The sequence below is a fragment of the Pan paniscus genome, chromosome 12, assembly GCF_029289425.2.
Source record: "Pan paniscus chromosome 12, NHGRI_mPanPan1-v2.0_pri, whole genome shotgun sequence".
In the NCBI taxonomy this organism is placed as follows: Eukaryota; Metazoa; Chordata; class Mammalia; order Primates; family Hominidae; genus Pan; species Pan paniscus.
Window position 1 is genome coordinate 100380950 of NC_073261.2, and position 27047 is coordinate 100407996.

The following is a 27047-nucleotide window of genomic DNA, read 5'->3' on the forward strand; positions in this document are numbered from 1 at the left end:
TGGCATCTCCTATTTTGGCACAAGGATGATTCCGCTTTAGGATCCCAGAGATAATTCTATTTTTTAATGTAGTTTCTCAGCAGAGACAGTTCTTGAAATTGCCTTTCCAGTTTTCCATAGGTTGACAGTGATTTCCCATTTTTGTCAACTCTTTTAGTTTGCGATTCCACATTTTTTTCAGAAGTAATCTTCCAATTCCATAAATAAATGAAAACCAAACCACACAGCTGGAAATCAAGTTTTGTTTTTATATGAACAGAAGTAGACCATCTAGAAATATTTCAGTTTATTTAAATTGTTAAGTAGAATATGAAACCGAATTTGTAGCTAGTACCAGAGAATGGACTTAACTGTTTGGTGTTTAATGAGAACAGCTTCTACACAGGATCCCAAGAGACTTACAGAAAAGGGGCAAAGCCCTAATATTAAGCAAATAAAACTCATGTTTCAAACAGATTATACAAAAATTGATTTATACTTCATTTCCCTTTTTTGATATTTAGAAAGTGCAGATTTAACAAAAGGTAGCCATATCCTTTCTATGTACAATGCCGATTATAATTATGCAAAACTGTCAGTCTGTTATCCAAAAATCCCAGTGTTTAGCTCTCCAACCTTAAGTCATGGAATTGAATAAGAATTAAAGAGGGTTAAAATAAAAAAGCTAATGCCACATTCCAGATAAAGGGAAGCAACAAATACATTAATCTAAGAACAGTAGGTTTAACCTAAACTTTTCAAAAAGCTTAACATCATTTCATTATATTTTTAGTGGAAAATTAGGGATTATTTGGCAATGCTGCTTTTTACTAGTAGTAAACAATGATAAAGTCAAGTGTGGGAATAACCTAAGAATAACAACCAGTGAGGCATATAAAATTGTTTTTAGGGCACTATCTGAAAAATTTGTGGATTTTCATAGCAGATACGTCCCTATGTTGTTTGCTTATGTGAGCCAAGAGGTCATTAAAATGCTATTCACGACACAGAAAGACTTCTCAATGGAAGCTGCTGTCCTAAACTCAGCCTCTGCTAGAAATGAATCATGCTATTCACAATTCTTTCAACAAAGGTATCATCTTAGGATGCTAGCAGCATAGCAAACTTCACTTACCCTATCCTAATGATAAGCAATGAAGCAAAACTAGAAAAAATGCAGTGAAAAAAGGACAGGGTTAGAGATAGCTAAAGATCTTATCTTTACATGAAAAGCCTTTCGTTGTCCTTTTTCCAAACCCATGGTAATACAAGTTTTCCAAAAGGATGTAAAGACAGGACTTAAAATTAATAATATTCTAAAGTATTTCTGAATCTTAAGGTAAAGAAACTTAACACTGAAAAAGTGTTCTTCAGAGGCCAAATCTCAATACATTTGGCAAACATGTTAATAAAATTCACTCCTCCTTCCTGCTTTTTCTTTTTTAAAAAAACAACCTGTACTAGGCTACCAAGCTGCTAGAGGAGTTGCCAAAATGCAGACTACTCAAATTTAGGTTAAGAGATTTATTCTAGGAAAGTGAATAGGCTATACACCTAATTAGAAAGACAAACCACAACACCCTCCAAACACTAGTGCATGCAGTTAACTCTTCCATTTCATAAACTCAATGGATAGACAGGAAGGGAACAAAGAGAGGAGGAAAAGCAGAACATAGAAATAAAACAGCAAATGAAGGCATCTGGGACACATTTTAGGGAAGAGAGCAAATGAGGGGGGAAGACACCAATTAACTGACATTGGATAGTAGGCAGTTAGAACTTATCTTTCCGTTTACCTAGCAAGTTACATCAGTGCTTTATATTAAACTTGACAAACCTACTAGTTTGTCCCTTTCACTCTTAAATATACCATGAGGTGGTTGGGGAGGGAGAAGCAAATAAAGCAGCATGCAGGGAGACTCAAGGAAGAAGTGGCCAAGGAGAAGAAATGGTGGCAGGAATAGTTTTAAATATCAAGGCCACTCACTTAAAACAAGACTCAGCAAACCAAAGCTATCACTTCTGCATTACCCTTTGTCCTCAATTAACTACTTCGAAAATTACAGCCAAGCAAACCACAAACATTTTAATGGTTTATGTTTGGATGATATGTCTCCTGCACATGCTTCCACCAGAACAAAAAAGGAAAACCAAAGAAGTTCCTTTCCACATAAGGCACAGGACAAAATTAATCCCATTTACATATTCAAGGCGAAAATGAGTGTTTTCCTGGCTTTTGTTTGTTTCTTTTGCTATCACATGTCTATAGATTATAGGGACTCAAGCACATTATCCATGACAGAAAATTCCACTGTTGTACAAAATAAAATTGTTAATTCTAACTTTATTCTTATACAATTTGCAGAATAGATTTGAAATGATTGCTATAGGTTTTAATGTTGATAAGAACTGGACTATAATACAACTGAAATGCAGTTGAGCTGAGCAAGTACATTTAAAAATGAAGTCACAGACATGATTTTTCTATACATTTTTTTGTTTGAAGAAAATTATGATAAAGTCAGCAAGCAGTCACAGATGAAAGAACAAATAAAATAGGTGGCTTGGATAGTTAAGATGAGAAACAAAAATATCTGTTTAGAGTTAAAAATGGACAGAGTGGTTTATTTTGCAGCAAGAAGAGAAAACGGGGTAGTGGATGGCAACTGATGGAACAGGAGAATGCTCAGCAGCATTTGCTCTTCCAGCCTGTCACGCCTCCTCCACTGCTGATATCTACATTTTCACTGTTGGGCTCTTTTACAGGGGTCTGCAACAAACACACAAGGAAAATAACTCATGAAAAAACACTGCCATGGATAAAATCAAGATTCAACAGGAATATTCTCATGTCAATTTATACAACAAAATACAACTACAATCACAGGAGATAGGTTTCCCCTCCGTGCAAAGTAAAGATTTGGAAGCCTTGTTTTGATTTTCTTTTTGCCTGCTTCCTCCAAGCTGTGAAATATTGTAGACATTTCCTGGCATGCCTTTATAAAGCTTCTGAAATCTTCTCAGCTCTAACTCTTAAATAGATTTTGTTATCTTCTAGCCCTGACCTCTGAATATGTTTAGTACTTAAAAGGCATTGTGGAGCAAGTTGTATGAAACCAGTGTTAGGTATATGTAACGTCACAGAAATAAAACTGCCCTTTTCTGTTATCTGCCTTTTTAGACCAATTTTATTACTGTATCATAGTTTTAAAAAGGCAACCTCAACTGATTAAGTGAAAAGGAGTGGAGCAAAATGTAGTTATCTAATTCATGTTAAAAATGGATATAGATGGCTGAGCACAGTGCCTCACGCCTGTAATCCCAGCACTTTCAGAGGCCAAGGTGAGAGGATCACTTGAGGCCAGGAGCTAAAACCACCTTGGGCAACACAGCAAGACCCCCATCTGTATAAAAAATTTAAAATATTAGCTGGACACAGTGGCTCAAGCCTGTAGTCCCAGCTACTCAGGAGGCTGAGGCAAGAGGATCACTTGAGCCCAGGAGTTCAAGGCTGCAGTGGGCTATGATCACTCCACTGCACTCCAGCCTGTGCAACAGACCAAGAGAGTAAGACTCCTCCCAACTCCTCTAAAAACACCGAAAAACCCCAAAGGAGATACAACAAAATACTAACAGTAGCAACCCTTAGGTGGTAAAATTATGGTTGATTTAATTTTATTCTTAGTATAATTCTGCTTTTTCCCAACACTAAATATTACTTTGAAAATCAGAAGGGCCGGGTGTCGTGGCTGAGGCCTGTAATCCCAGCACTTTGGGAGGCCGAGGCGGGTGGATCACCTGAGGTCAGGAGTTCGAGACCAGCCTGGCCAACATGCCAAAACCCTGTCTCTACTAAAATTACTAAAACTAGCTGGGTGTGGTGTTGCACGTCTGTAATCCCAGCTACTCGGGAGGCTGAGGCAGGAGAATCGCTTGAACTTGGGAGGCAGAGGTTGCAGTGAGTCAAGATCCCGCCACTGCACTCCAGCCTGGGCGACGGAGTGAGACTCCATATCAAAAAAAAGAAAAAGAAAAAGAAAAAGAAAAAAATCAGAAGAATACAGTATTTTAAAAGGGTAGGCCCATTTTTATATATTAAAAATATTTTTAAAGTGATACCTTACACACAGAAAAGTACATAAAGCTTAAGTGTAAGCCTGATGTATTTTTAGTATATATTGTCAAACTACCAGATCAGGATATAGAACATAATACTCCCAAGAAGGCTCCCTTGTGCCCCTTTCCTGCCAGTACTGCTCTCTTCAAGTTACCCAATATTCTGATTTCTATCATCTAAGATTAGTTTTTTTCTATTCCTAACCTTCATATACATGGAACCATAGTTGAATATATTCTTCTCTGTGGCTTCTTTCACTCAGTATCAGTCTTTGAGATTTATCGATGCTATTGTATAGAACAGTAGTTCATCACAACATTTTGAAAGCTAGGACGTACCTGAGAACTTATTCTCTCATGGAAACAATATAAAGTTAAGGGCTTTTGTAGCCCAAGAGGGAAAAAATTAAAATATTTTAAAAATATTTTAAAACCTCAAGTAGCCTAAGACAAGCCTAGTTAACTCATATTGAAGTGACACTGCTACTTGCCCTTAGAGCTCTCCTACTTACTCCCACTGCCTAATTGGGATTCTTCTCCTCCATGTATGTTAAAGCAGCAAATTATGCATTAAAAAGACCTCTGTGGGGTTTCCAGCACAAGTGACTTTGCTCCTAATACAGATCTTTGAGAAAAATGTAAAGAAGAAAAAGGGGCAGACCAGCATCCAGCAAGAAAAAAAAGTACAGTTGCACTGAAAATACTCTCTCTCTGGGAACTTCCAGGTATGAGTCAGGTTAAAGACAACCAGTGAGGCTCCTACACTGATTTTCTTATCTTTTTAGAATTTAACTTAGATCCTTGAAACAGATTTTAAAAAAGGGGGGGGGGGTATCTCTTGCGGAGCAAAATCTTTTACAGCCAAAATATTTATTAAGTTGAAGTTGAGTTTTAATTAAGTTTATTAAAAGTTTTAGGCTGGCTCCTAGCTAAGAATAAGAAAAGGCCAATAACCAAATAGAAAAATTGGGCAAAGGAATAAACAAACAAAAAAAACTACAGAAAAGGAAATGTAAAAGTGATTCTTAAACATATGTTTTCAGGTCATGCGTGGTGGCTCACGCCTGTAATCCCAGCACTTTGGGAGGCCAAGGTGGGCAGATCACCTGAGGTCAGGACTTCGAGACCAGCCTGGCCAATATGTTGAAACCCTGTCTCTAGTAAAAATATAAAAATTCGCCAGGCGTGGTGGTGGGCTCCTGTAATCCCCGCTACTTGGGAGGCTGAGGCAGGAGAATCTCTTGAACCTGGGAGGCAGAGGCTGCAGTGAGCCGAGATCGTGCCACTGCACTCCAACCTGGGCAACAAGGGCAAAATTCCGTCTCAAAACAAACAAATGTTTTTAAATGCTCAGCCTTACTCAGAAATTACCTGCGAATTAAATCTACATCTTTTAACCTGTTAGACTGGGAAAGATCTGAGTCTTGTAAATCCACTGTGCTGACCAGGGTGTGAATAACACATATTCTCATATACTGCAAGTGGGTGTGTAAATGGGTATAACCCTCAGGACAGACTTTGGCTGTATTTATCAAAATTGCAAATGTACATATATGTACGCTCTTTGGCCAATTCTCAGAATCTGTCCTTCAAATGTATGTGCGTGTGGAAAATAATTTAAATACAAGATTATGTACTACACACACAGTTAATGTGCACATAAGTTTGAAAATAATCTAAATGTCCCTCACTGGGAGACTTGTTCAATTATGATATAAACAATCAAAGGAATAGCATGTAATTATTTAAAAAGTAAAATTATTTTGCTTATAGTAAGTGAAATAAGCAAAGTGACAATCAGTGGAGTATGTTACCTCATCTGTTAAAAAGAAAAGGTTGTGGGGGTGGGGTGGGACAAAAATATATATTCATATTTACTCAGAGTAATAACTGATAAAGTAATTACATCAGTTACCTGGGGAGTAAGGGGGAAATGAGGAATTGGTAACATTGAGGGAATTAAAGGGAACAAGGTGGGAAATTTCTGTATCCTTTTTTTTTCTCCTTTTAAAATGTTTGAAGCAAGAGAATGAATCATGTAGCCAAATAATTAAATTAAAAGATGTTTTAAATTGCTTTCATTTTAAGTTAATTCTAATGTGAAGGAAGTTTACATTTGCTGTTTTAACTCACAACTTCACCACATCTAAGTGTATGGATGTGTATGAAAAAAAATTGCTACCTAGTATTTGGGCCTGCTTACTTGGGGAAAACTCTAGACCAAGCTTGTCCAACCTGCAGCCTGCACACAGCCCAATACAACAAATTCGTAAACTTTGTTAAAACATGATGAGATTTGTTGTGTGTGATTTTTTTTCTTTAGCGTACAAGCTATGGTTAGTATTAGTGTATTTTATATGTGGTCCAAGACAATTCTTCTTCTCCACTGTGGCCCAGGGAAGCCAAAAGATTGGACACCCCTGCAAGTCTAGACTGAGATCTTTATTTAATAGTATACTCATACTTTAACCTTTAATAATGATAATAAGGAAAGCTCTATCTCACTGGGGCACAAAATTATATATATAATGGCTATATAGCACTATTCAAAAAAAAAAAAAAAAAAGCCAAGACTGATGAGAAGATCAAAGGACATAGTATAGACAGAAAGTAAGCAGAAACCACGAAGACCAAAAAGCCCAGAAAGAGAAAGGACACAGAGACAAGAGTGTTTCACTAGGTCTTGCAGTAACTCCTGCCAGTCTTATCCTGGTCTTTAACTCGATTGTGAATACTGGATAATGTTTCATCCTGACCCATTAATGTCTGAAATACAAAGTACCTTCCACCAAGTTTAAAACAAGCATTTTTCTATTTCTTTTATTCCCTTCATTTAATTAAAAATACAATTTTTGGCACGTGGCTCACACCTGTAATTCCAACAATTCAGGAGGCCAGGGTGAGAGGATCACTTGAGGCCATGAGTTCAAGACCTGCCTGGACAAAACAGTGAGACACCCCCAATCTCTACCAAAAAATCTGAAAATTAGTGAGGGATGGTGATGTGTCCTCATGGTCCTAGCTACTCAGAAAGCTGAAGCAGGAGGATGGCTTGAGCCCAGGAGTTCAAATCTAGCCTGGGCAACATAGTCAGACCCCATCAATTTAAAAAAAAAAAAAAGAGAGACACCAAGCCAGGCTTGATGGCATACCCCTGTGGTCCCAGCTACTAGTGTATCACTGGAGGCCAGGAGTTTGAGGCTACGGCCAGCATGATCACACTTGCCAACAGCCACTACACTTCAGCCTGGGAAACACAGTGAGACCCTGTCACAAAAAGAAAAAAAAAAGGAAAGAAAGAAACACATTTTTTCCTAGTTGTATTCTTCTATTCTTTTGCTCTTCAAAAGAACAATAAATAATATAGATTTATTTTCTCAAGAAATTCTAATGGGTTTCACCTTAACTCAATTGTGAAAGACTATTCTTTAAAAAAAAATCTTAAAATTGTTTTTATAATTCAAAAAAGAAAGCTGTTGAAATTTCAAAACTAAACTGCCTATAGTCGGTAAATGAATCTGCCCTATGATCCCTCCCCCTTACCACCATCACTCTCTTGGAGTGCTATTTAGACTTTGGTATCTACCCTTCCAGTTCTCTAGTTGCTAAAAATAACAAAATGTATCTGCGTGTACATATGTATGTTTGGTATCATATAATCTTGAAAAATGAGATCACTTCACATATTATATCCTAATTTGCTTTTTATCACTCAATACACTATGGAGATCTTTTATACTTATTTTAATTGCTGTCGGCCTCTCTCATTCTCTGAAATAAAATTCAATTTTTGATCTGACTGGATTCTCATAGAAAAACATCTCCTAAAGCAGGAAATCCCAAAATATGATATGCAAGGAAGCTGGCAGACTCAAAAGGGCACCAATTTTTTAGTCCCATTGAAGAGCAATAACTGATGACTGTTTTTTCCAGTTTGAATATTCAATTGTAGTAAACAGATACCTACATTTCACTCTAAAAATTAGGTCCCTTAGTTTTAATGCCTCTATATAATTTACTTCAATGTAAATATCTCAACTCAATCTCTTATAATTGCTCAGAAATTTCACTAGATTTATATGTGACATACCACCTCTACTACAGCTAATGTCTCTGTCCTTCCAAAGTGGAGAAAGAAAACTGGTTGGTTAAGAAAATTTAAAAACCAACATCTACCTTTTATGTATAGGTTGGTTTTAGAAAAATATATTAATATTTCAAATATAAAAATAGAAAGGTTACCAAATGTAATTACATTTTCTCCTATACAACATCTGCTTCTCTTTTAGGATGTGTGTCAGATTTTTTTTTCTTTTTTTTTTTTTGAGATGGAGTCTTGGTCTGTCCCCAAGCTGGCATGCAGTGGCGTGATCTCGGCTCACTGCAACCTCTGACTCCCTGGTTCAAGGGATTCTTCTGCCTCAGCCTCCCAAGAAGCTGGGATTACAGGCACGTGCCACCACACCCAGCTAATTTTTGTATTTTTAGTACAGATGGGGTTTCACCGTGTTGGCCAGGATGGTCTCATCTCCTGACCTCGTGATCCACCCGCCTCAGCCTCCCAAAGTGCTGGGATTATAGACGTGAGCCACCGCGCCTGGCCAATGTATGTCAGATTTTATCTGTATTTATTTGCATTTAAAATTTCAACAGATTGAACAGAGAATTCAGGACTCATAACCAAATCCATGCATTATACCTATTCACTCGAGGGAAAATACGAAAATCCGATTTCCTAATTTGACTACATGTTACTTACACTAGCAAATATTGAGAGTCACAAATCTTAAACCCAGAAACAAACCTGAGGTAAAATATGAATTCCCCAAGATCACATTTTCAGCATTATTTATTTTCTTACATAATAGGTTTTATTCAGTACGTACAGAATATGTACACGCCCTTTATTTGCCTGAGAAGTGACTAATATGGCAGAATAGCAATTCTGTGGCAATAACTACTTAATAGATTCATTTCTTATCTTAAAATTTCCTAAATTATCTTTGAGAATGCAAAGTACTCATTAAGAGAAATGAGTCCAAGAGTAAAAAGGCTAGAAAAGACAAAAAGCTGGAAAAAATAATTGAACTAGGGACTAGACAGTGACTGTGGAGCTCAGAATATTAATGGTTACCACTGACTAGATCCTTCAGATTTCTAGATGGCTTTCTGTTTCCCCAGTTCCTTATAGCAGAAGTCCCCAACCCCGGGGCTGTGGACTCTTACCGGTCCGTGGCCTGTTAAGAACGGGGCCACCCAGCAGGAGGTGAGCAGCAAGTGAGTGAGCATTATTACCTGAGCTCCGCCTCCCATCAGATCAGTGGTAGCATTAGATTCTCACAGGAGTGCAAACCCCACTGTGAACTGCACATGCAAGGGATCTAGGTTGCGTGCTCCTTAGGAGGATCTAACGCCTGATGATCTGAGGTGGGGTAGTTTCTGGGTGAAACTACCCCCCAGTACGGTCCATGGAAAAATTATCTTCCATGAAACCAGTCCTTGGTGCCAAAAAGGCTGGGGACTGCTGCCCTACAGAAACAATACCACCCAAACTCAAATTCTGTATGTAAATCCAGTACTTCAGAATAGACAAAATATTCAACAGAGATACTCAGGTACCTGGCAGGATATAAAAACAGGAACTTACCTTTCGAAGGATATCTTCAGCTAACGTGAGGAACGCCTTTTCGATGTTTATATTTGCTTTTGCACTAGTCTCAAAAAACCTAATACCATGCTCCCTTGCAATCTAAAACAGAAACAAAATATCATCGTAAAATTATCAAGCATGGGTTGCCAACTGCTGACTTTAACATCTTAAATATTAATCTTATTCTGAAGGCAGTGGTCCCAACTAGAATATATAACACAGAATATTTCAGCAAGTCAAGCTCTTTCATAAAACAAACAAAGGAAAAGTAATCTCCTTACCCCAAAAGTTTATTTCAGATATTCTAAGTCAGATACTTCACACTGGGGGCAAACTTATGAGAAGCTCAACCTGACTCCTTAGGGTCTAATTTCTGCTCACCATAGGCTCCTGATTGTCACATTTTAGAACCATACTAATTGATACATTTCCTTAAAGTCCTAAGTTTAAAAACTGAGGATTAATGACTTATATTTTTCTCTCTTTGTAGTTTAAATAAGGCTAAAAATACTATGGGCACATTTGATTCTCCCATACATGTTAAATATGCACTGAAAAAAAATTCACTCAAATGATAAAATATTATTTCCAACAAGCATTTTAAAAACTATGTAATTAGCTTAGTGTGTTCGATCACTATTACTATAAAAATAATCAAAAGTAGCATTACCTTTACAAAGAAAGAGCAGAATATCAGTTTAATTCAGATTTTTACCTGTTCTCCTTTTCCTTTAGGTACAACTCTTTTGTCGTCCATATCACACTTGTTTCCTAGTAACATTCTTTCCACATCTTCATTGGCATGCTAAAATGAAATAAAATTTTACTTTTACATACTACCATGAATTACGTACGGCTTAACAGTCTTTAAAAGTGACTTTATTCTCTCAATTTAGAGGGTCATTTCTATAGCTTTAAAGTTTTAAAGCAGTCACCCTAAAACTACTCCATACTAAAAGCCTACACAAATTCTTAGATTACCTAGCAAAAGAAACGCAATTCCCAAGACATATCCATGTCAAATACTATTTCCTCCCTAAAGGAGGCTGTCTACTTTCTAGGTATGTTCTTTCTTACCAAAAGAGAAGATACAAGCAAAGAAACTTGCATAATCTAAATCCAGGCTGGATCATTTCAGATTTTATAATGCATACTACCCTATAGAAGCCTTAATTAAAAATTTTATAGAGCCCTTAAACTCTCAAATAGCTGTGCTGCTATGGCACAAGGAGGTCCATGCAGAAAAATCAGTTAAAAACAAGTGGTTGTCCCCTTAAGATCCCAATGACAATTTTTGCAGAAATAGAAAGATCTATCCAAAAATTCATATGGAATCTAACATCAAAAGAATCTCTCTTTTTGAGACAGAGCCTTGCTCTGTTGCCCAGCCTGGAGTGCAGTGGTGTGATCTGGGCTTCCTGCAACTTCCGCCTCCCGAGTTCAAGCGATTCTCCTGCCTTAGCCTCTTGAGTAGCTGTGAGTAGCTGGGACTACAGGTGTGTGTACTACCATGCCAGCTAATTTTTGTAGTTTTCTGGTAGAGACGGGGGGTTTTGCCATGTTGGCCAGGCTGATCGCAAACTCCTGGCCTCAAGTGATCCACCCCCATCGGCCTCCCAAAGAGCTAGGATTACAGGCATGAGCCACTGAGCCCAGCCAAAATAATATTAGCTGGGGGAGTCAAATTTCAGAACTTACTGCAAATCAAAAAGTGTGGAACTGGCATAAAGACAGATACACAGACTAATGGAATGGAATAGAGAGCCCAGAAATAAATCCTCACATACTTAGTCAAATGATCCTCGACAAGGATGCCAAAATCAGTCAATAGGGAAAGGACAGTCTTTTCAATAAATAGCACTAGGAAAACCAGATATCCACATGCAAAACAATGAAGCTGGATCCTTATTTTAAACCATATAAAAAATTAACTTGAAATAGATCAAAGACCTCAAACTATAAAACTCTTAGAAGAAAACATAGGGAAAAGCTTCAGGACACTGGATTTGGCAATGGTTTCTTTGATATGATACCAAAAGCACAGGCAATAAAAGAAAAAGTAGTTAAACTGTACTTCATCAAAGTTAAAAACTACTGTGCAACAAAGGACGCTATCAAGAGAATGAAAAGACTACCCACAAAAAGGAGAAAATATTTGTAAATCATGTATTTGAAAGGGAATAATACCTAGAATATATAAAAAACACCTAAAACTCCTAACAACAACAAAAAACAACAGCACTTTGGGAGGCTGTCAGGAAAATTGCCTGAGCCCAGGAGTTCGAGACTAGCCTGAGTAACACTGTGAGACCTCATCTCTACAAAAAATTTAAAAATTAGCCAGGCACGGTGGTGTGTGCCTGTAGTCCCAGCTACTTAGGAGACTGTGGTAGGAGAATCACTTGAGCCTGGGAAGTTGAGGCTGCAGTGAGCCATGATCATCATGCCTCTGTACTCCAGCCTGGGGAACAGAGCAAGAACCTGTCTGGAAAAAATTAAAAAAAAAAAAAAAAAAAAAAAAGCAAGCAAAGGATTTGAATAGACATTTCTTCAAAGAAGATATACAAACAAACAATATGCACATGAATAGATGCTCAATATCACTAAGATTAGGAAATGCAAATCAAAAACCACAATGAGAGATACCACTACATACCCATTAGTATGGCTACTATTAAAAAAACAGAAAACACATATTGGCGAGGATGTGGAGAAACCGACACCTTTGTGTACTGTTGGTAGGAATGTAAAATGGTGCAATCACTGTGGAAAAGTCTGGTGATTCCTCAAAAGGTTACACATAGAATTATCATATGATCCAGCAATTCCACTCATGGGTATACACGCAAAAGAATTTAAAGCAGGGACTCAGATATTTGCACACCAGTGTTCACAGCAACATTATTCACAATAGTAAAAGGGTGAAAACAACCCACATATCCAACAATGGGTGAATGAATAAACAGAACATGGCATATAAAAACAATGGAATATTATTCAGCCTCAAAAAATAAACAAGTTCTGACACATGCTACAATGTAGATGAACCTTGAAAACTTTATGTTAAATGAAGTAAATTACTTACAAATTGAACAAATACTATATGATTCCACTTATATGAGGTACCTATAACAGTCAAATTCATAGAAAATAGAATGGTGACAGTTGCCAGGAGATGGGGAAAGGGGGAGACAGAAATCATTGTTTAATGGATGCAAAGCTTGAGTTCAGAAAGATGAAAAAGTTCTGGAAATGGATGGTGGTGATGGTTGCACAACAGTAGAATGTACTTAACACCACTGAACTATACACCAAAATAATAGTTAAAATGAAAATTTCATGTTGTATGTATTTCACCACAATTTTAAAAAGTATTCAAAAACAACAATAGGCTGAGCACGGGGGCTCATGCCTGTAATCCCAACACTTTAAGAAGCTGAGGCAGGAGGAGCACTTGAGCCCAAGAGCTCAAGGCTGGAGTGAACTATTATCACTGCCACTGCACTCCAGCCAGGGCAACAAAGCAAGAACCTGTCTCAAAAAAAAAAAAAAAAAAAAAAAAAAAAAAAGCAACAACAACAATAAGAAAAATAACAGCAACAAAACTGCCAAATGGCTGCGGTTACTTCATTTCCTGTAGCTATAAGAAAAAAAAAAAAACTAGGAAAGTTATAAAATATGCTGATTTAAAACAACATACAGTTGACCCTTGAACAATGGGGGTAAGGGTATACCATGTATAACTTTTACTCCCCAAACGCTTAATTAGTAACAGCCTGCTGCTAACCAGAAGTATTATCAGTAACAGTCGATTAACATATTTTATATATGTATTCTATACTGTATTCTTACCATAAAGTTAGAGAAAAGAAAATGTTATTAAGAAAATCATAAGGAAGAAAAATATATTTACTATTCATTAAGTGGAAGTGGATCATCATAAAGGTCTTCATCCTCAATGTCTTCAAATTGAGTAGGCTGAGGAGGAGAAAGAGGAGGGGGTTGGTCTTGCTGTCTCAGGGAAGGCAGAGGCAGAAGAGGTAGAGAAGGTGGAAGGGGAGGCAGGCACACTCAGTTTAACTTTATGGAAAAACACTGTAATTTCTTTTTTGCTTTTTCATTTCTTTAAAAATATTTCTATACAAAACCAATCCTTCTTTCATCATTTGCTTCAGTTTCAGTGCCTGTATCACACAATGGTCCATGTTGTACAGTAAGTCTAAAGCAGTCTTGAATAATCAGAACCCTTCTGCCAGATTGTCTACAGTCAATTTGTTTTCTGGCACTACTTCTTTGCCTTCTTCCTTATCGTCCAACGCTGGTTTGGAAGCACCGGCATCTTCATTAAATCATCTTCTGTTGATTCCTCTGGTTGATGTCTATTAGCTCTTGTCTTATCCACAGTCTCTTTCATAAATTCCTTGACTGGCTCTGCTACAAATCCTGTGAAATCATGCTCAACATCGGTACACAATTTTCTCCAGCAGGAAGTTACTGTTTTGTGCTTGATGGCTTTCACGGCTTTTTCTATAACGATGGCATCTTCAGCAGTGTAATTCCTCCAGATTTTCATGATGTTCTATTGAGGTTAGAGTACCGTGTGTTATTAACCTTAAAGGTCCTCATGACCCCCTGATCTAGATGCTGAATTAGAGACTGTGTTCGGGGGCAAGTAGACCACTTCAATGTTTTCGGTGTTAAACTCATGGGGTTCTGGGTGGCCAGGGGCACTGTCCAACATCAAAAGAACTTTAAAGGGCTGTCCCATAATGGCAAGGTATTTCCTGATTTCAGGGACAAGTATTGATGGAACCAATCCAGAAAAAGGATTCTCAGTGTTCAGGTCTTCTTGTTGAATGATCAAAAAACTGGCAGCTTCAAAAGACTTTTCCCTTCAAGTCTTGGGGGTTAGCAACTTTATACGTAAGGGCAGTCAGTCCTGATCATAAACCCAATTGCATTTGCACAGAACAGTAGTTAGCCTATCCCTTCCTGCCTTAATTCCCCGTGCTTTCTTCTTTTCCTAACACTCATGTCCTTTGTGGCCTGCCCCCCTCCCTGCCACCCCGAGAATAGGACACTTTTAACTGCATTAAAGACTTGTTCAGCGGTGCCCAGGAACTTGTCTGCTGTGTCTTAGTCAGCAGAAGCTGCTTCTCCTGTTAGCCTGCCATTTTTAGGCCAAGCCTCTTTCTAAAATTATCAAACCATTCTTTGCTGGCATTAACTCCTCTAGCTTCTCTTCCGTTTTGCTTTAAGTTGTCATATAATAACTTCACTTTTTCTTGAATATCATAGTCTACAAGTATGCCCTTTTTTTTTGTTTTTTTTGAGACAGAGTCGCTCTGTCGCCCAGGCTGGAGTGCAGTGGTGTGATCTCAGCTCACTGCAAGCTCTGCCTCCCGGGTTCACACCATTCTCCTGCCTCAGCCTCCCGAGTGGCTGGGACTACAGGCGCCCGCTACCACGCCCGGCTAATTTTTTGTATTTTCAGTAGAGACGGGGTTTCAATGTGTTAGCCAGGATGGTCTCGATCTCCTGACCTCGTGATCCGCCCGCCTTGGCCTCCCAAAGTGCTGGGATTACAAGCGTGAGCCACCGCGCCCAGCCTACAAGTATGCCTTTCTTATAGCAATCCTGTACCCACATAAAAGCTGCATTTTCAACATGAGATAAAAAGGTATTCTGTAAAAAGTGCAAGGTTTCACACCTCCTGCTGTGGCTGCAGTGATGGCTTCACAAATTTTCTTTTATTTAAAATGGTCCTTATGCTGGATTAATTTATCTTGAAATAACGGGCAACCACAGCTGCAGACCTCATTCTACAGTACATATTAAGCAATTCAATTTTTTCTTGTAATGTCATGACTTTTCTGTTTCTCAGGATTGCTTCTGGCATCACTAGTGGCACTTTGTATAGGTCTGATGGTGTTATTCAAGGTTTATGGTATTGCACTAGACACGATGAAAACACGCAAGAACCACAAAAGACCTCTTTTGATTGCAATATGGGATTTAATGGAGACACAAACTGTTCATGGGGAGATGATCCGCATCACATGGTGTTTTAAGCAGACACTTGGAAACATACGAGCTCACCAAAATAGCAACAGGAGGTGGCTACAAAATTATCACAGTAGTACAGTATGTATTAGTTATTTTTATGCAATTATGATTTAATACTGCATCTCTGTTACATTTCTCTTGATGCAAAAGGTGCCATGTATGGGCTCTGTGTGTTTGAGTGTTAATAAATTTAAACTTTTAATAATAATTAAAATAATAATTAAAATAATAATAATCTGTGTATATTTTATGGTAGTAATAGACTAGTATCTACATATACTTTAGACATTCATAATATACTTAACATTTTCTTAATCTCCCCCCCCCCGCCCAATATTTCTAGGTTATGTGGCTTGTCTGTGAGTTTTTCAAATTGTTGCAAGTCTCTAACATTTTTTCCAAAAGATTTGTTTTTAAAAACCTGTTTATAGAGCTGGGTGTGGTGGCACACACCTGTAATCCCAGCTTCTTGGGAGGCTGAGAAGGAAGAATCACTTGACCCCTGGAGTTTGAGACCAGCCTGGGCAACACTGCGAGTCCCCATCTCTTTAAACAAAAATATCCATGTGTAAGTGAACCTGCATTTCAAGGGTCAATGACAGTTTAAAAGGGGGTAGACAAAGGTGGGATTAGGGAGGAAACAACTCTTTTGTTGCAAGGACGATACCCTTAGTAGAATCACAAGCTTAACAAAGAAAAATTATACTGCATGTGGTGGCTCACGCCTGTAAAGCCAGCACTTTGGGAGGCTGAGGCGGGTGGATCACATGAGGTCAGGAGTTCGAGACCAGCCTGGCCAATATGGCAAAACCCTGTCTCTACTAAAATTACTAAAATTAGCCGGGTGTGGTGATGCACGTCTGTAATCTCAGCTACTTGGGAGGCTGAGGCAGGACAATCACTTGAACCCAGGAGGTGGAGGTTGCAGTGAGCTGAGATGATACCACTGCACTCCAGCCTGGGTGACAGAGCAAGACTTTGTCTCGGGAAAAAAAAAATTATAATATACTATAAAGAAACTCGCTGGCTGGATGCGGTGGCTCACGCCTGTAATCCCAGCATTTTGGGAGGCCGAGGCGGGCGGATCATGAGGTCAGGAGATTGAGACCATCCTGGCTAACACAGTGAAACCTCGTGTCTACTAAAAATACAAAAAATTAGCTGGGTGTGTTGATGGATGCCCTGTAGTCCCAGCTACTCAGGAGGCTGAGGCAGGAGAATGGCGTGAACCCGGGAGGTAGAGCTTGCAGTGAGCCAAGATAGCACCACTGCACTCCAGCCTGGGCAACAGAGCAAGACTCCATCTCAAGAAAAAAAAAAAAGAAACTCCCTATTTAGGGATTCCATGGTCTTATCTGAATTTAGTGCCTCTTAATTTATGTTACTGCTAAAACAAAGGCAACTTGGCAAATATCCAGTAATAAGCAGCAATATACCAGGTGCTCCTAAAATCCTGCCATGTGCTAAAAGTAAGAGGCATTTTGATCTCAGAATCTAAGGATGGACTTCGGGGACATCAATAATTCCAAGGAGCACACATAAAACTTTGCAAGTTGTATAAGTACATCATTCTGGTAAGATTCTAATTTCTCAAAGGGGTCCATGATCCCAAAGAAGTACAGAAGCATGGTTTTAAAAGCTCCCAGCTGCTAAATGGACAAATTATCACAGTGACCTGTAATAATCTACCCACATCCTAAACACTGCAAGTTACCAGAGCCACTAACATGAACCTCCACTCAAAGAGAAGATAAATTATCTGTAGCTTTAGAAGTCACTCTTCTACTAAGAACACCTGTAAGTTAGGTGCAAGCAGGCTGATGGAACGAAGCCGAAGCCAATAAATAAATGATCAACGAAGTATAAAAAAGGGAAAATTACCTTATATATAAATTTATAAGTGTTAAGATATTTTCAGCCTGTTTTTTAAAAAAGCTTTAGCAATCAGACCACCAATTTACAACCTACTACACCTCCACGCCAACTCACATCAGTATTCTGGGGCTAGTGAGGAAATAGGTATAATTCTTTATACATGTGTACCATTTCAGAGCATAAATATAATTCTAGCTCAAAAATATATTTGAAAGTAAGCCTGCTGGGCACAGTGGCTCATGTGTATAATCCCAACATTCTGGGAAGCCAACGCAGGAAGATTGCTTGAGCCCAAGAATTTGAGGCCAGCCAGGGCAACATAGTGAGACCCCATCACCACAAAAATAAAAATTAGCCAGACATGATAGAGCACGCTTGTGGTCCTAGGTACCTGGGAGGCTAGGGTGGGAGGATAGCTTGAGCTCAGGAGGTAGAGGCTGCAGTAAGCTGTGATTGTGCCACTGCACTCTAACCTGACAGAGTGAGACCCTGTCTTTAAAAAGAAAAAAAAAAAAAGCAAAGCTAAGACCTGAAAAGACCTGGGATACACTTCCTTGAATAAGAAAACACAAAAACTAAGAAAAAGGTCAAAATAGTATTATACAACTCTTTTTAAAATTTATTTATTTTATTTTTTTGAGACAGGGTCTCGCTGTGTCACCCAGGCTGGAATGCACTGCTATAATCAGCTCACTACAGCCTTGATCTCCTGGGCTCAGGTGATCCTCCCACCTCAGCCTACCAAATAGCTGGGACTACAGGTACTCACCGCCATATCCGACTTTAAAAAATAAACTTTTTTAGTAGAGATGAGGTCTTGCTATGTTGCTCAAGCTGGTCTCGAACTCCTAAACTCAAGCAATCCTCCCACCTCGGATTCCCAAAGTGCTGGGATTACAGGTGTGAGCCACTGTGCACGGCCCTATACATCCTTACTTGGATGATCTTACTAACAATAAGCAGCAAGCATGATGAGGTTAAAGACTTCACTGCTGAGCCAGGGGACCAATAAAACAGCACTCAGAATACATAGAACTTCTCTCATACATTTTCTTATGCCAACATGCACATTAATCTTTTTTCAGTCGGATACGCATTGTGTTTACAACCACTTACGGCAAAAACACCCAAAGAAAGATTGGTAGTTGCACCACACAGACATATCCATAAAGAGACATGTTTATGCAGGAGGACACATATCTCTATGAATTACACATGCAGACTGTAACTAGCTTAAAATATGGTTAATTTTCCCAAAGTACTAATACAGAGAGGTGCATTTAGACCAAGGTTTCTCAACTTCGGCCATACAGACATTTTGGGTCAGCATTCTTCTTGTACCCAAGCTGTGATAACCAAAAATATCTCCACATATTGACAAATGTAAAACTGTCCTTGACTGAGAATCACAGATTTAGAGATCACTGTCTATCATTAAATAGAAACAACAAATACTTTAAAAGGATGTTGAAGTTTAATAATAATGAAACCATTCAGAAACCAATATATGTTTCACAAATATAAGCCTCATAGTTGTTCTGATATTTGACTAGGTACATGAGAACCTGTTAATTCCCCACCCCCACCCCACCCCCGGCCTTTGTTTTTTTTTAAAGCACTTATTTGCCCGGGAGGTCTGGGCTACAGTGGGCTGTGTTCACACCACTGCACTCCAGCCTGGGAAACAGTGAAACCCGGTCTCAAAAAAAAGGGGGAGGAGGGGACGTTACTTTGTAAAAATTGGAGCTAAAAGAACATCTTTTTGGCTGGCGTGGTAGCTCACGCCTGTAATCCCAGCACTTTGGGTGGCTGAGGACGACGGACCATGAGGTCAGGAGTTCGAGACTGGCCTGACCAACATGGTGAAACCCCATCTCTACTAAAATTACAAAAATTAGCCAGGCGTGGTGGCACACGCCTGTAATCCCAGCTACTCAGGAGGCTGAGGCAGGAGAACCACTTGAATCCGGGAGGTGGAGTTTGCAGTGAGCTGAGATTTGCGCCACTGCATTCCAGCCTGGGCAACAGAGCAAGACTCCGTCTCAAAAAAAAAACACATCTTTTTATATCTATTAGAGAAATAATCTGAGACTTGGGTTTCCTAAGGATTTGTCCTTCCTAAGCTAAGTTATTTGGTCCAAAGTACGTTTCTCTAAATATCCCTATAGCCAAGGTAGTTATGTTCCCCAGTTACCCAAAGTAAATTAACATATATGATCTCTCTTAAATTGGAATCCACTGCACTTTTTTATCAGTCCCATCTTTATCTGGGTAACTTCTCATCTCCTCAGGTCTCAGTTTAAAGTTGCTCCTCTCACCTCCCAGGCTATGTTAGTTAGGTACTTGTTTTATTTACATGTTAACAACTTTGTACTTCCTAACTCTTTTTTTGTTTGTTTGTTTTTTTTTTTGAGACGGAGTCTCGCTCTGTCGCCCAGGCTGCAGCGGAGTGCAGTGGCACGACCTCGGCTCACTGCAAGCTCCGCCTCCTGGGTTCACGCCATTCTCCTGCCTCAGCCTCCTGAGTAGCTGGGACTACAGGCACCCGCCACCATGCCCGGTTAATTTTTTTTCTTATTTTAGTAGAGACGGGGTTTCACCGTGTTAGCCAGGATGGTCTCAATCTTCTGACCTGGTGATCCGCCAGCCTCGGCCTCCCAAAGTGCTGGGATTACAAGCATGAGCCCCCCGCGCCCGGACCTTCCCAACTCTTAACACTAAGTAGGGGATCATTTATGTTGTTTACGCTGCATCCCCAGCCTAGTTCAAAAACACTGATCCCAAGAGTTGTCCCTTGATGTAAAGTTTCACCTCAACAAGTTTCAAAACCTTCATATAACAACTCCCCCTCTTGGACATTCGCAACACACTAAAGCATATAAAAATTGAATAAAAATACCTATTTAACGTATTTGTCCACAGAATGTCATATGCCAAGTAATACTACTAAAAAGTAGAACACGCTTCAGAAAACACAGATTTAAGAGTATATAAATTCTTCTTATCTCTATTCCAAGGAACAGAAAACTTGTATTTGTCTCCTTTTGCTAAAGAAATACAAAGAGTGGCACAGTGGCACACGCCTGAAGTCCAGCTAACTCAGGAATTTGAGACCAGCTTCCTGGGCAACACAGCAAGACCCTCTCTCTTAAAAAAAGAAAAAGAAAAAAAAAAAAGGCCGGGCGTGGTGGCTCACGCCTGTAATCCCAGCACTTTGGGAGGCCGAGGTGGGCAGATCATGAGGTCAGGAGATCGAGACCATCCTGGCTAACACGTTGAAACCCCGTCTCTACTGAAAATACAAAAAATTAGCTGGGTGCGGTGACGGGTGCCTGTAGTCCCAGCTACTCGGGAGGCTGAGGTAGGAGGATGGTGTGAACCCAGGAAGCAGAGCTTGCAGTGAGCTGAGACAGCGCCACTGCACTCCAGCCTGGGCGACAGAGCAAGACTGCGTCTCAAAAAAAAAAAAAAAAAAACAAACACAAGACAGAAAGAAAGAAAAGAAATACAGTCTCCATGGGGAATGGCTGATTGGTTCCAGGACCCTACTTCCTTTATCAAAATCCACGCATACTCAAGTCCTGCAGCCAGCCCTGTGAAACAGACATATACAAAGAAGGCTCCACACCACCCTATATTATATGTGAGTATCAAAATTCATATTTTCAATCTGCCTTTAGTTGAAAAAAATGTATATTAAGTGGACCTGTGAGTCAGGCATGGTGGCACATGGCTGTAGTCCTAGCTACCAGGAAGGCTGAGATGGGAGAATTATTGGAGCTCAGGGTTTTAACACCAGCCCGGGCAACATGGTGAGACACCCATCTCAAAAATATTTTTTAATTAAAAAATATTAACAACTGGTGGGGCACAGTGGCTCATGCCTGTAATCCCAGCACTTTGGGAGGCCAAGACAGGTAGATCGCGAAGTCAGGAGTTCAAGACCAGACCAGCCTGACCAAGATGGTGAAACCCCGTCTCTACTAAAAAATACAAAAAAAATTAGCCGGGCGTGGCAGCATGCACCTGTAGTCCCAGCTACTCAGGAGGCTGAGGCAGAAGAATCACTTAAACCAGGGAGGTGGAGACTGCAGTGAGCCAAGATGGCGCCACTGCACTCCAGCCTGGGCGACAGAGCGAAACTCCGTCTCAAAAAAAAAAAAAAAAACAGTAATAACAACTCTACCTGTGTAGTTCAAACCCACATTGTTCAAGGGTCAACTGTAATCGTAAGGAAAGGTATTAAAGCTCAATTCAGTTTTTAAAAAAATAACAGTTTTGAGTTTATAATTTACATATCATAAAATTCACCCTGTAAAAATATACAATTCAGTGTTTTTTAGTTATTTACGAGGCAGTTCAACTATCACCACTACTAACTTTATAATATTTTTATCACTCCCCTATAAACCTGTACTCATAGCAACCACTCTTTTCTCTCCAAACATCACCCCCAGCACCTGGCAATCATGAATCCACTTTCTGTCTCTATGTTTTTGTCAATGTGGGGCATTTTATTTAAAGGGAATCAAGTAAGGCCTTTTATGTCTGGCTTCTTTCATAAGGCTTTCAAGGTTCACCCACACTGTACCAAGTATCAGTCCTTCATGCCTTTTAATGGCTGAGTGATACTCCCTTATATGAATATACACATTTTATTTATCCATTCATCAGTTGATGGATGTTTGGGTTGTTTCTGGTTTTTTTTTTGGCTATTGTGAATAATGCTGCTATAAATACTTGTGTACACCTTTTGTGGATATATATTGTTAATTCTCTTGGGTAAATACCTAAGAGTAGAACTGCTGGTCATAAGGTAACTGTATGTTTAACCATTTTGAGAACTGCCAAAATATCTTCCAAACCAGCTGCATCTTTCTACAATTCTACCAGCAATATATGAGGGTTACAATTTCTCTCCATCTTTATGAATGCTTGTTAGAGTCTGTCCTCTTTTCTTCCATTCTGTGGGTTGGCTTTTTACTTTCTAAATGGTAGAACCTTCAAAGCACAAAGGTTTTAAATTTGATGTAGCCCAATTTATCCATTTCTTTTCTTTTGCCACTTCATGGCTTTAGATCTTACATGTAGGTCCATGATCCTTTTTGGTTTTTTTTCTTTTTTTGAGACAGAGTCTCACTCTGTTGCCCAGGCTGGAGTGTAGTAATGCAATCATGGTTCACTGCAGCCTCGACCTCCTGGGCTCAAGTGATCCCACCTCAGCCTCCCAGATAGCTGGAACTACAAGTGTATACCACCATACCCGACTAATTGTTTTTGTTTGTTTGTTTGTTTTTGTATATTTTTGTAGAGATGGGGTTTCACCGTGTTGCCCAGGCTGGTCTCAAACTCCTGGGCTCCAGCGACCCACCCACCTTGGCCTCCCAAAATGTTGGGATTACAGGTGTGGGTCACCATACCCAACCTTCGTGGTCCATTTTGAGTTAACTTTTCTGTATGGTATGAAGTAGGTGTCTAACTTTCATTCTTCCACACAAGGATAGCCAGTTTTCCCAGCACCATTTGTTGGAAAGACTATTCTTTTGCCCATTGAATTGTCTAGCCATCTTGTTAAAAGTCAACTGACCATATATGTAAGAGTTTATTTTTAGACTCTCAATACTATTCAATCAATCTTTATGACTATCCTTATGTCAGTATCACAATGTTTTGATTATTGTGGCTTTGCGGTTAAGTTTTAAAACCAGAAAGTATAAATCTTACAACTGTGTACTTCCTTTTCAAGATTATTTTGGCTACTCTGGGTCCCTTGCCTTTCTATATTAGTTTTAGGGTCAATTTGTCAATATCTACGGGGGGGAGTTTTAAAAAAAGCAATTGGGATTTTGATAGGGATTGCACTAAATCTGTAGATCACTTTGGGTAGTAATGCCATCTTAATATTGTCTTCCAATTCACAAATAATGGCTATCTAATTATTTAGATCTTTAATTTCTTTCAACAATATTTTGTGGTTTTCTGTGTTCAAGTCTTACACTCTTTTGGTTAAATTTACTCCTAAGTATTTTTTGCCTTTTGATATTATTACAAATGGAAATTTATTCTCAATGTAATTTTTAGGTTATTGCTAGTGTACAGAAATAAAGCTGATTTTTATATGTTGATCTCATTTCTTATAACCTTGCTGAACTTGTTTATTAGTTCTAAGAGTTTTCTGGGTATATGTTTGTGGGTTCTTAAGGATTTTCTATATAAAATATTCTACCATTTATAAATAGTTGTTTCACTCTGGATGGCTTTTTTTTCTTTCTTTTTTTTTTTTTTTTTAGCTCTGGCTGAAATCTCAGCATAATGTTGAACAGAAGTGGCCAGAGTAGATACTCTTGCCATGCTCTTGATCTTAGGGGACAGGTACGATAATAGCTATGGTATTTTTATAGATGTCACTTACAGGATTAAGGAAGTTCTTTGCTATTCCTAGTTTGTTGACTTTTTTTTTGAGACAGAGTCTTGCTCTGTCGCCCAGGCTGGAGCACAATGGCACGATCTTGGCTTACTGCAACCTCCACCTCCTGGGCTCAAGCGATTCTCCTGCCTCAGCCTCCTGAGTAGCTGGGGTTACAGGTGTTTGCCATCACACCTGGCTGATTTTTGTATTTTTAGTAGAGACGAGGTTTCACCATGTTGGCCAGGCTGGTCTCGAACTCCTGACCTCAGGTGATCCACTTGCCTCGGCCTCCCAAAGTGCTGGGATTTACGGGTGTGAGCCACTGCGTTTGGCTGACTGTTTTAATCATAAAAGAATGTTGGATTTTGTCAAATGTTTTTTCTGTGTGAACTGAGGTAACTGTATGGTTTTGTCGTCTATTAATATGGTGTATTACATTGACAGGTTCTGACCCTTGCATTCCTGGGTAAGTTCCTCTTGATCATGTTATATAATCCTTTAATACACCAGAGAAACAAGATTTCCTCTTTCTTTCTTTTTGAGACGGAGTTGCACTCTGCTGCCCAGGATGGAGTGCAGTGGTGCAATCTTGGCTCACTGCAGCCTCCTCCGCCTCCTGGGTTCAAGTGATTCTCCTGCCTTGGCCTCCTGAGTAGCTGAGACTACAGGTGCCCACCATCATGCCCGGCTAATTTTTTGTGTTTTTCATAGAGACAGGGTTTCACCATGTCGACCAGACTGGTTTCAAACTCCTGACCTCAGGTGATCCGCCTGCCTCGGCCTCCCAAAGTGCTGGGATTACAGGCATGAGCCACTGCGCCTGGCCAAGATTTTCTTTTTAAATAACTTTACTTCTTTTCTTTTTCAGAGACAGAGTCTCACTCTGTCACCCAGGCTGAAGCACAGTGGTATGATAATAGCTCACTGCAGCCTTGAATTCTTGGGCTCAAGCAATCTTTCTGCCTCAGCCTCCCAAGTAACTGGGACCACAGGTGTGCACCACCACACCCACAATTTTCCTTTTTGATACCTGGGTTGTATGTTTCTCAGTTTATCTTGGGAAACAAACCATCCAGTCTACCATGTCAGATGTTTAAGTCTGCGGTATAATAAAAACATGTATTAGGTCTTTGTTCCCAGTTCCTGTCACTGACCTCCCAATTTCCTGAGTGACAGGGTTGTCTTTTGTTATTCATAACAAGATTCTTTTGACTATAATGAGTTTATGCTAATGAGGTGACTGATGACAAGGCTCCTATCTAGCTTCAGAATGGGGGCTGGTCTCCAGAGGAACCAACCAAGTGATAAGAGGATTGGAAATTTCAGTCCCACTTCCTGACCTCCTAGGAGGGGAAGGGAGACAGACATTACACTCAATCACCAGAAGTCAATGATTTAATCAATTATGCCTAAGTGATGGAACTTCAATTCAAAAATCTGAAAAACTGAGGGTAAGGAATATTCCAATTCGGTGAACACATCAAGGTGCTGGGAGAGGTGGCGTATCCAGAGAGGGCATGGAAGCTCTGGAGCCCTGCCGCTACTCCCCACATATGCCTCTCTTCCATTTGGCTGTTCCTGAATTGTATACTTTATAATAAAACTGTAATCCTAAGTATAGCATTTTCCTAAGTTCTATGACTCACTCTAGCAAATGATCACATGGAGGGGCATTGTTGGCATCCCCAAAATCTATAGCCAGCTTGGACAGAAGGCAGAAATGTGGGTAAGCCTGGGGACCCAGGACTTGCAAATGGCATCTCAAGTGAGGGCAATTTTGTAGGAATGAGTCCTTAAACTTGTGGAGTCTGATACTAATTCAGGGTAGTCAGTGTCAGAATAGCATTGAATAGCAGGACACCAGTTCATGTGGTAGAATCAGAGAATTGGTGGTTGTTGGAAACATACTGCAGAATCTCTAAACTGCTCTTACTACAGACTACTTACCTGAACAATAAAATAAAGAATAAGGAAATCAAAATAAAGCTTTTTTGTTTTAAGATTTGTATTTTTTTTTTTTTGAGATGGAGTTTCGCTCTTGTTGCCCAGGCTGGAGTACAATGGTGCGTGATCTCAGCTCACTGCAACCTCCACCCCCTGGGTTCAAGCGATTCTCCTGCCTCAGCCTCCCAAGTAGCTGGGATTACAGGCATGTGCCACCCCACCCAGCTAAGTTTGTATTTTTAGTAGAGACGGGGTTTCTCCACGTTGGTCAGGCTGGTCTCGAACTCCTGACCTCAGGTGATCCGCCCACCTCGGCCTCCCAGAGTGCTGGGATTACAGGCGTGAGCCACCGCGCCCAGCCAAGATCTGTGTATCTTTAAATAATTATTAAAAAATAATAAGCTTCTCCCAAAGATTTATTGTAGCAACAAAACAGTGGTAATGAGCCCTTAGGATTGCTACCATTAGGGGTATTATCTTGGGTCTAATATTGGTTTAAGACTTGGTCTTTGTGTATCTGGCCAAAATTTGCTTCAAAGAGTTACTGTTAACAAAACTCAAAGCCTAGAAGGTAGCAATAAGGCATGAAAAACAACTCTTAACAAGAAGCCACCTATGCTGTAGCAAAGAAACAGACATGCTTTGATACATAATTTTAACTTATAAAAAGTAACATCAGGCTGGGTGCAGTGGCTCAAGCCTGCAATCCTAGCACTTCAGGAGGCCAAGGTGGGCAGATCACTTGAGGCCAGAAGTTCAAGACCAGCCTGGCCAACATGGCGAGACCCCATCTCTACTACAAATACAAAAATTAGCCGGGTGTGGTGGTGCACACCTGTAATTCCAGCTACTCAAGACACTAAGACACTAGAATCACTTGAACCCAGAAAGCAGAGATTGCAGTGAGCCAAGATTGTGCCACTGCACTCCAGCCTGGGTGATGAAGTGAGACTCTATCTCAAAAAAACCCAGAATACAGAAAAAAACCAACATTTTCACATGCAATGG

The 27047-nt window shown here is 39.6% G+C and overlaps 1 protein-coding gene across 1 annotated transcript in view; it reads right to left on the minus strand.

Moving 5' to 3' along the window:
* Window positions 1-271: 271 nt before the first annotated feature.
* The window catches only part of RAB10 (RAB10, member RAS oncogene family), a 103923-nt gene continuing 77147 nt past the window's right edge, over window positions 272-27047 (minus strand). Inside the window, exons 4-6 of the mRNA XM_003827054.6 lie at window positions 10461-10550; window positions 9743-9844; window positions 272-2749 (exon numbers count right to left, since the gene is read on the minus strand). Coding sequence (XP_003827102.1) covers window positions 2666-2749; window positions 9743-9844; window positions 10461-10550 — 276 coding nt within the window. The 3' untranslated portion in view covers window positions 272-2665. The remainder of the gene's footprint in view (window positions 2750-9742; window positions 9845-10460; window positions 10551-27047) is intronic.